We start from the raw sequence: 10,735 nt of genomic DNA, 5'->3' as shown, positions 1-10,735 counted from the left end.
AATATTATTATTAACTATTATTAATTATTATTATTATTAATCTCAGTCATGGGTTCAAGCCCCACGTTGGGCAAAGGATTCCTGCCTTGCAGGGGGGTGGAGTAGATGAATCTTAGGGTCTCTTTCCAAATCTATGTGGCTGGGGTGGTGGTGGTCGGGTGCTCAGCCCGGGGAGAGCCCTAGGGTCTGCATTTGGGTTGTGATGTAGTCGTTCTCCCATCCCTGGGATGATTATGACCGAAGCACCCGACATCCAGAGTGAAGAGAACAGCATAACATCCTTTGCAGTTGTATGTATGCGCGCAAGTGCTTTCTAAAATATTAAGGTCGCTATTTTGTCCCCGAAATATCTACAGTGGTGCCTCGCAAGACGAAAAGAATCCGTTCCGCGATTCTCTTCGTCTAGCGGTTTTTTCGTCTTGCGAAGCAAGCCCATTGACGGCTTAGCGGATTAGCGCTATTAGCGGCTTTTAGCGGCTTATCAGCTTAGCGGATAAGCGGCTTAGCGGCTTAGAAAAAGGGGGGGAAGGGGGGGAGTCGGAAAAACTCGCAAGACATTTCGTCTTGCGAAGCAAGCCCATAGGGAAATTCGTTTTGCGAAGCGCCTCCAAAACGGAAAACTGTTTCGACTAGCGGGTTTTTCGTCTTGCGAGGCATTCGTCTTGCGGGGCACCACTGTACATGGTGCCTAGGGAACAACTTGCACCTTAATATCAGCAAGACAAAGGAGATGGTGTTGGACTTTCGGAGGAAGAGGAGAACTAGCCCCGCTGTACATCGGGGAGGGCTGTGTGGAGAGAGTCTCTTCCTTTAAATTCCTAGGAGTTTATCTCCGTGAAGACCTTACAGTGGTACCTCAGGTTAAGTACTTAATTTGTTCCGGAGGTCCGTTCTGAACCTGAAACTGTTCTTAACCTGAAGCACCACTTTAGCTAATGGGGCCTCTTGCTGCTGCTGTGCCACCGGAGCCCAATTTCTGTTCTCATCCTGAAGCAAAGTTCTTAACCTGAAGCACTATTTCTGGGTTAGCGGAGTGTGTAACCTGAAGCGTATGTAACCTGAAGCATATGTAACCCGAGGTACCACTGTACTTGGAAAATAAATACAACCCAGGTGGTTAAGAAAGCCCAACAGAGACTCCATCTTCTCAGAGTATTGCGGAAGAACGAGGTCAATCAACATTTGATGATCTCCTTCTACCGGTCAACAATAGAAAGTGTCCTTTCCTACTGCATCACGGTGTGGTACGCTGGTTTGACATCATCTGATAGGAAGTGCCTACAGAGGGTGCTGTATTTACCACAATATATTATGGGCTGTCCCGTGAATCCGCTGGATGAAATAGCAGAAGAAAGTTGCCTCAGGAGAGTGAGGAAAATTCACACCCTGGCCGGCACTTTCTTGATCTCCTGCCCTCGGGCAGAAGATACAGAAACGTGATTAGTCGCACCAACAGGGTAAAGAACAGCTTCTATCCGTGGGCTGTTAGGCTGCTGGATGAAAAGATAACAACAGGGCAACTGACTTTTGGGTTTGGTGGGTGTGCGTCAGTAAACGAGGGGAATTAAGACTAAGAGAGCTGAGCGGGGGGTGCTCGTGTAATCTCACTGTATACAAGTTGTAAGGTAAAGGTAAAGGCACTCCTGTCCGTATGGGCCAGTCTTGACAGACTCTAGGGTTGTGCGCCCATCTCACTCAAGAGGCCGGGGGCCACTGCTGTCTGGAGACACTTCCGGGTCACGTGGCCAGCGTGACATCGCTGCTCTGGCGAGCCAGAGCCGCACATGGAAACGCCGTTTACCTTCCCGCCAGTAAGCGGTCCCTATTTATCTACTTGCACCCGGGGGTGCTTTCGAACTGCTAGGTTAGCAGGCGCTGGGACCGAGCAACGGGAGCGCACCCCGCCGCGGGGATTCGAACCGCTGACCTTTCGATCGGCAAGCCCTGGCGCTGAGGCTTTTACCCACAGCGCCACCCGCGTCACTTGTACAAGTTGTACAAGTGACAATAAAGTATTTCAATTTCTGGCAGAGATGACTGGCAGAATCCGGGACCAGGGAAGAGAGACGGTGGAAGAAGATTGGAAGAAATTTAAGGACTATCTTAGGAAACATTGCAAAATTAATGAATGTTAGAATGACGTGGGTTTCAGAAGTTAAGTGGCTTTCAGCAGTATTGATTAAGTAAAAAGAAAAGAAAGGTTAAAAATTAAATTGAAAATAAGGAAGAGGATTTGCTGATTAGATAATTAGAAATTGGAATACAGAAAGGGGAGGTATGAGGAGGTCGGGGAAGTAAGTTACAAGAAAATAAGGGATTGAAATTATACTTGTTTTTGTTTGTGTTTGTTTGTATTGTTGTTTTGCTTTTGTGTATTATTTGAAATTCTAATAAATATCATTCAAAAAATAAATAAAGTATTTCAATTTAAATTAAATTGGTGAGACTGAAGTCCCCTTTTCCTTGCATAAAGCTCTGCCCCAGAACTCATCTCTGCCCCCCCCCCCACACCGTCACCATTTCACGAACACAAGGGAGCTGTAGTACGAAAATAGTTTATTGAGCTTCCGTAGGGGACGGGGCAGAGCAAAGGGAATGGCCGGAATGGCTTCAACTTATGCCGGAATGGCCGAGAGCTGCTTTTGGGCAACCTTGCCCCTGCCCCTCCACATTGGGGCTTTTCGGTCGAAGATGCTTTTGGCTTTTCAGGCGCTGGGAAGGGCTTCGGAGAGCCGTTGGGAGAGAGGGAAGTTGGTCCTTGTGGGACAGGGAGGCGGCAAAAACCCTCCCCACCCTGTATTCCCCATCGAAGAGTGACTTAATGCATAAAGCAATTGGGACTGGGTGAGTTGGGAGGGGGGAGACACTACCAAAGCTGGGGAGCTGGCAGAGGGGTGGGTTTTTTTTTGGGGGGGTGGTCTGTCTGATTTCCCCTTTCCTGGTTGGCTTTCCATCCTGGGTTTCAGGTGCCTGCAAAAAACTGCACGACCCAGCAGCTGTGCGTCGCTGCTTGCAAGGACTTTGGTAAACACTCCTGGTTCCACTGGCCTCACGTGGCGCTGCAAAAACCGGGTGGCGAGGGGTGTTTCTCGAGCACTGACAGGCTACCCGGCGTGGCTTGGGGGTGGGGGTGGTGGAGACCCCTTGCAACCAAAATCATAGGGTCCGGGGGTGAGTCTGGACTGTGTTTGGCAAAGGAACGAACAACCTTTGGAGAGCCATTTGGGGCAGAGCGTCAAGAGAAGTCGTTTTCCTCGCTGGGCATCTGCCCCATGTGTCCCCCCCCCCATAGGGGGCAGCATCAGCACCAGGTCCTTGGCAGCACTCACAAGTTCTTCCAGCGACCTCTGCGTTTCCGAGTGGGGATGCCTTTCCTCCGCTTCTGGGGCGCAGGGGACGGCCCGCTTTTGGCCGCAGGCTGGCCTTCCTCGGGCACAGGGACCCCCTCGTCCTCTCTCCTCTCCGGGGACGGCTCCTCCTTGGCGGCGAATGTGCCCCTGGGCGGCGGGGTCTCCGAGGAAGGGGCCGGCGGCACCGGGCTCGGGCTCTCCCCCTGCGGGGGCAGCAGGCCGTTTGCCTGGGCCGGAAGGAGGGGCAGCAAAGCCGCCACCACGTCGGTGAGCCGCTCCAGGCCTTGCCGCAGGGTGTAGGTCAGCTCGCGGACGGCCTCGGCCGTCTCCCGCTGGGCCTGCAAGAAGTCCAGAGGGGGCTCGGCGGGCAGGTCGAGGCGGGTGCGCCGGCGCCGCAGGGGTGGCGAGGCAGAGGGGCACGGGGTGCTGCCCAGCGGCTCCACAGGGGAGTGCTCTGGGTGCGGCCGGCATCCTAAGCTGGCTGGAGAAGGCGACGTTTGGATGATCTGCAGTGAGGCGGGCTGGGCCGAAGGGGGCGCTGGCGAGTCGCGTTCCTTGGGCCTCAGTAGGCCCCCGTTCAGAGTGCAGCAGGAAGTCCGCGCAGAAGTCTCTGGGCTGCAGGAGAGGTTGCCCCTGGCTGGAATATCTGCAGAGGGGGAGGGAAGAAGGAGATTGACAAAGCTGGCACCCGGAATAAATAATAATAATAATAATAATAATAATAATAATAATAATAATAATAATAATTTATAACCCGCCCATCTGGCTGGGTTTCCCCAGCCACTCTGGGCGGCTTCCAACAAAACACTAAAATACAATAACCTATTAAACATTAAAAGCTTCCCTAAAGAGGGCTGCCTTCAGATGTCTTCTAAAAGTTTGGTAGTTATTTTTCTCTTTGATATCTGGGGGGAGGGCGTTCCACAGGGCGGGCGCCACCACCGAGAAGGCCCTCTGCCTGGTTCCCTGTAACTTGGCTTCTCGCAGGGAGGAAACCACCAGAAGGCCCTCGGCGCTGGACCTCAGTGTCCGGGTAGAACGATGGGGGTGGAGACGCTCCTTCAGGTATACTGGGCCGAGGCCATTTAGGGCTTTAAAGGTCATCACCCACACTTTGAATTGTGCTTGGAAACGTACTGGGAGCCAGTGTAGGTCTTTCAAGACCAGTGTTATATGGTCTTGGCGGCTGCTCCCAGTCACCAGTCTAGCTGCCGCACTCTGGATTAGTTGTAGTTTCCGGATCACCCTCAAAGGGAGCCCCACGTAGAGCGCATTGCAGTAGTCCAAGCGAGAGATAACCAGAGGAAACTCCTTTTCCTAGGCAGTGCTAGAAACTCAGCTATATAATCAAGGCACCGCGTGTTCCCTGAACTCTAGGTTGCGGTCGCCACAACTTCAGTTTACCAGTGGGTCAGACTGGATGACCCTTGGGCCCCTTAAAGGTAAAGGTAAAGGGACCCCTGACCATTAGGTCCAGTCGTGGCCGACACTGGAGTTGCGGCGCTCATCTCGCTTTATAGGCCGAGGGAGCCGGCGTACTGCTTCCGGGTCATGTGGCCACCATGACTAAGCCGCTTCTGGAGAACCAGAGCAGTGCACGGAAACGCCGTTTACCTTCCCGTCGGAGCAGTACCTATTTATCTACTTGCACTTTGACGTGCTTTCGAACTGCTAGGTTGGCAGGAGATTCTAAGGATACATTTACACATATTCTCTCTCTCTCTCTCTCCCCGCCCCCAAATTTCTGGCTGTAACACAACAACAAGAAAGGAAACACAAAACCAGAATTTGTGGTAGGCAGCCCTGAGCATCCGGCTTTTCCTTCCTCCTCTTTTATTTATTGAAACATATCTTCTACAGTGGTTCTGAGTTGTTCCATAGGTAAAGGGACCCCTGACCATTAAGTCCAGTCGTGACCGACTCTGGGGTTGTGGCACTCATCTCGCTCTATAGGCCGAGGGAGCCGGCGTACAGCTTCTGAGGTCATATGGCCACCACGACTAAGCCACTTCTGGTGAACCAGAGCAGTGCACGGAAACGCCGTTTACTTTCCTGCCGGAGTGGTACCTATTTATCTACTTGCACTCTGAAGTGCTTTCAAACTGCTAGGTGGGCAAGAGCAGGGACCGAGCAACGGCAGCTCACCCTGTTGCGGGCATTCGAACTGCTGACCTTCTGATCAGCCAACCCTAGGCTCTTTGGTTTAGACCACAGCGCCACCCGCGTCTCTTACAGTTCTACAATTCCACGATCTCAAATACCTTGCTTGACTGCGGCTTGCTCCCATGACAATTCCCACGTCCCAGTATGCGAGGAGAAATACAGGAAGGGGAAGGTATTCGCTAGGGAGCAAGGCAGAGGTTTTTAAACGGTGGCCGCCAATCTAGCGACCAGAAACCGCCATGTGGTTGTCATTAGACCCACGGCAGTAGCAAAATGTGCCTGGGGAATTTCAAACACAGTTCTTGGGGCCTGCTATTCCACCATCACCAAGCTGCTGTTTCGCTCCAGCCAGCCCTTTCTGGGCCAGCTGTGCGTGGGCAGAGAGGGCATGTTGCCAGCAGCCCATTGCAGTCCTTACCTCTTTGGGCACAGACCTGAATTCTAACTCCGTGTTCTGAAAGATCTCCCTGCTTGCAGAATCTAGCTCCTCAGGGGACAGGCAAGGCTAAAGCCCCTTTTCCCCACAGGCTAGCTTTCTGGGTGCAAGCTCCCTTCCACATGGTGGAGCATTCAGGCATCCAGGGAGCTGCCTAGCTGCTGCAGGGTGCTAGTTCTGCCGCTGTGTTGCAAATGTCTTTCTCTCCTGCCCCCACACCTTCCTTGGCAGCCTCAAGGTTACAACCGGGGAACGAGTTGTGTAGGCATGGAGTTGGCAGCCGCAACTGGCCTCTAGCCCACCTGAGAGTGGGCACGGGCGTTTTCTCTCGGCACTTGTGCCCTGCATCGAAAGGAGCCGTGGCAGCCGGGAGCCAAGCGTGGACTTGGATCGCAGCAATAACCCAGCTCTGTCCTGCCGTTTGCCTCTCCTGACCTGAAAGCACTTTGCGAGCCCAAGACGGTGACTTGGGGCTGAGGAAAATGCACTCTGCACATGCACAGAGACACCTGTTTCCTGGACATTGGCTCGCATATGCCCAAACTGATTCCCAGCGTTGGAAGAAGGTTGCAGAGATAAACCTCTGGCACGCTGGATGAAGCCAGGAAGCATCGGGGAATTCCTCCATCATGGATGTGGAGCTAAAATTGTGGGGAAACCCCTCTTTCTCTCCCCCCCCCCCCCGCTTTCCTCCGTCCTTCAAACCTGGAATTTCCCAAAGGGGGAGGCTTGAAAGGATATTTCAGGTCAGGGGGGCATCGAGCGCAGGACTCCCTCCCTCACCAAGCAGAGTCATATTTGCTTGCCATCCTGCTTCCCCTGTTCTGTGTGCTTATCATGCCAGTATAACTCCCTGCCATTTATTTGAGCTTCGGCTCTGGAATCCAAGGTGTGGGTGGCGATGTGGAGATTAAAATAGCATCCCTTCGAGGCCCAAATCCCTGTTGGATGCCTGTTGCTCCATTTTCAGAGCAATTAGGTTTCTGAGCATGTGCAGAGCGCCTTTCCTTCTCCATTTGGAGTCGCATTCGGAATTTACCAGGTTAGATTGGCACAGGCACAGCATGCATTTAAAACCCATAGCTCCCCCCCCCCGGACACCAAGAAACCTGGGAACTGTAGTTTGTTATAAAGGCGCTGGGAATTTTAGGGCTGTGAGATTCTTCTCTCTTTCTTGCCCTTCCCTGCCCAACCCCAAAGGCATTGGCCTGCCGCCTGTCTCTTTCTTAAAAACCAGAAATGCTGCAAATCGAAGCGAACTGACACCCTTTCCCACACCTGATCTGAAATCGCCCCCCCCATCACTTCACACACCCCTAGACCCATGGGGGCATCTGTGAAATGGAGGTGAAATCCCTAGTCCAGACTCAAGCTCAGGCAAACACAGACCACTGAATACATAACAATCTGCTTGCCGCTATCCGAGGGTAAGGCACTCTGCACATGCTCAGAGGCGCGCACACACACAACTTCACATTGTGCCTCAAATCAAGCCCTTCTCGGTCCCTCCAGCGCCTCCTCGGTATAGAAACCAGCTCCTGGTGGCGGCATGTGGAGTTTTCAATTTTCTACCCCATGCTGTCAGCGTGCCAACCCACATGTGGCAAGCCTCGGGACCTTACATTATGCCAATTTGTCCTTCCCAACGCCTTGGCAGAGCCGGGCCCTAGAGGGCACCTGCTTCGGCCGCCGGCACCTGCCTGCCGGAGGGATGGGATGCCCGTGGGGACTCACCTGCGCCATGCTCAGCCGCCAGCCGGTAACTGGGGGTGGCGAACCCCGGCGTGTTCTGCAAGGCGCCGGGTTCCACCCCGCCCGCCCCCATCACCACGCCGGGCCCCAGGATGGCGAAGATGGTCTCTTCCTCGGCCGAGAAGGTCTCGTCGCAGGCGCTGCCGGCCCCCTGCGTGGAGTGGGGCACCCTAGCCAGCTTCTCCTTGGTGCGTCGCTTGAAGTCATTCCAGCGTTTCTGCACCTCTTGCCCGGTCCGCTTCCAGCTGGTGATGCTGTTGATCTTGGCGGCGATGCCCTCCCACACCCTCCGCCGCTCGGCCACCGTCACCCGCCGGCTCTGGGTGCCGTACAGCTTGGCGTAGTTGGCACGGACCTCCTGGATCAGGATCTGGTTCTCCTCGTAGGAGAAGCGGGGCTTGCGGAGGCGGGTGATCTCCTCGCTCTCGCCAGACATCCCGGTGCCCTTCTGCTGCCAACCGTTCCGATGCCCTTTCCCACTGCCAGGCTCCTTCAAGCTCTGGGAAGCGTTTCTCTCGGGCTGCGGGTGCCCAGTTGACACCGCTGCATGGGCACCCTAGCCAGGGCGGGTGCTGGTGGTGCTCCTGTCAGAGAAGGAGAGAGAGAGAGAGAGAGAGATGATTGGCATCGCCCAGCAAATGCATTGGGCTGGCACCTTGCAAGTTTTGGGTGGGTGGGTGCCACAGCGCCACGCTGGCTGCCCACCAGCTCTGCTTTTCGCAGGGGGGTCCCTCTGCCACAGGACCCCCCCCAAGCCTCCCCAGCTGGGAAGGGGGTGTCTGGGGAGGGCTCCTCCAGAAGGGGGTCTCCGCTCCCGCTCAGCTGCTGCCTTGCTGCATTGAAATGCCTCCCCCGCTCCTCCCTCCCAGTTCCTCCTCCTCCTCCTCCTCCTCCTGCTACTGGGCATGCGCCTGGCTTCGCCGCACTCCCAGCAGGCCAAGGGGCGGCCTGGATGGTTGCCCCGGGCAACCGAAGCCTCGCTCGCTCTTCTCGCAGGGCCGGGCCCAGCCGGGAGCAGGAGCGCCCCAAAGGCTTCTGGGAATTCAGAAGCAATTGCCCCCCCCTCCCCCATATTTCTGGGGGGTACGCAGGGGTACGCACACCCCCTAAACATTTTGTGAATCAGTGTAGTTTTGTCCACATAGACTGTATTTATCTTCCCCGATTTGAACTATAAAAATGGTGATTTTTTGGAGTCAAAATAGGAGAACCCCTAAACATATTTTTTTAAGAAAAAAAGCACTGTGTGTGTGTATATATATATATGTGTGTGTGTGTGTGTGTGTGTTCCTTTCTTGCGAGGAATTTCCCTTAAAAAAAGGGAAAAGTTGACAGCTATGAATATACATATACAGCAATTGCACCCCCATATATATATATATATATAAACACACACACACATATATATCCTTTCTCTTTCTTTGCAGCATTTGCTTTTTTAAAAAAAATAATATTCAAATTTTAAAGATTATAAAAAAACAGAAAAAATACAAACAATTATATATATAAAAAAACACAGATCAAACCTTTACATCACTTGCTTTCATTCACTTACTTCCTTGACCTCCTCACACCTCCCATTTTTGTATTCTAATTCAGTTAGATATTTCAGCAAATCCTTTCCAGCTTTGTTTTTATCTTAATTTATCTTAATATATTGTGATTTTGCATTCTCTTCTTTCACCAATTCATTTTTGCTTAATCCTTTATATCTTTTCTGCTAAAACCACATAATTCTATTCCAACATCTTTCTAACATTCCTCATATATATCCTTTCTCAAGTATTCCACTATTCGTTTCATTCATTTTTGTTTACAGGTATCATTCCAGTTCTGCTAAGATAGTATTATTTGTACAATATAATCTTATATATTCCTTAAATATTTTCCCTTCTCCATATATTTTCTGATTTAAAGCTCCTCTGACTTTTCCCGTCAATTTTGCTAGTTGGAAAGATTCTATCATTACTGGGGTTTCTTAGATGTGCCTTTTGAAATACTGAAAACAACCGAGCTTTCCCACATTCATTTTCTCCTTTGTTGTTTCCCCCCCAAATGTGTGCATTTCCTGAAGGCATACTCTGAATTAGCTGCGATGGTTAAAACACAGAGTGGGTGGTGACAAAATGCACAAACCATGGGTGCAGTTTGACTCTGTTCCGAGCAACACACACACAAACATTCGTGCTGTTTAGGGAATCATAGAATCATAGAATCATCGAGTTGGAAGAGACCACAAGGGCCATCGAGTCCAACCCCCTGCCAAGCAGGAAACACCATCAGAGCACTCCTGACATCTGGTTGTCAAGCCTCTGCTTAAAGACCTCCAAAGAAGGAGACTCCACCACACTCCTTGGCAACAAATTCCACTGTCAAACAGCTCTTACTGTCAGGAAGTTCTTCCTAATGTTTAGGTGGAATCTTCTTTCTTGTAGTTTGGAACCATTGCTCCGTGTCCGCTTCTCTGGAGCAGCAGAAAACAACCTTTCTCCCTCCTCTATGGGACATCCTTTTATATATTTGAACATGGCTATCATATCACCCCTTAACCTCCTCTTCTCCAGGCTAAACATGCCCAGCTGCCTTAGCCGTTCCTCATAAGGCATCGTTTCCAGGCCTTTGACCATTTTGGTTGCCCTCCTCTGGACACGTTCCAGTTTGTCCGTGTCCTTCTTGAACTGTGGTGCCCAGAACTGGACACAGTACTCCAGGTGAGGTCTGACCAGAGCAGAATACAGTGGCACTATTACTTCTCTTGATCTAGATGCTATACTCCTATTGATGCAGCCCAGAAGCTTTTAATGTTTGATGCATTACTGTATTTTAATATTTTGTTGGAAGCCGCCCAGAGTGGCTGGGGAGGCCCGGCCAGATGGGCGGGGTATAAATAATAAAATTATTATAATTATTATAATTATTATAATTATTATAATAATAATAATAATAATAATAATAATAATAATTATTATTATTAATGCATTGTCAGCCACAAACGGGAATCGGTTGTATATGCCTGATTAAATCCCCCAGAACC

General features: G+C 51.5%; 1 protein-coding gene across 1 annotated transcript; it reads right to left on the bottom strand.

Moving 5' to 3' along the window:
• Positions 1 to 2,539: 2,539 nt before the first annotated feature.
• Positions 2,540 to 8,584, bottom strand: MYPOP (Myb related transcription factor, partner of profilin). The gene is made up of 2 exons (XM_079985655.1): positions 7,684 to 8,584; positions 2,540 to 3,996 (listed from the first exon to the last, which is right to left on the bottom strand). Exons 1-2 carry the CDS (start codon positions 8,135 to 8,137, stop codon positions 3,326 to 3,328), a joined length of 1,125 nt encoding a protein of 374 aa, XP_079841781.1. The 5' UTR covers positions 8,138 to 8,584; the 3' UTR covers positions 2,540 to 3,325.
• Between the last annotated feature and the right edge of the window lie 2,151 nt (positions 8,585 to 10,735).

Source organism: Podarcis cretensis, assembly GCF_951804945.1.
Source record: "Podarcis cretensis genome assembly, chromosome: 8".
Taxonomy (NCBI): Eukaryota; Metazoa; Chordata; class Lepidosauria; order Squamata; family Lacertidae; genus Podarcis; species Podarcis cretensis.
The sequence above is the reverse complement of the archived record's forward strand: the minus strand, read 5'-3'. Positions and strand labels throughout refer to the sequence as shown.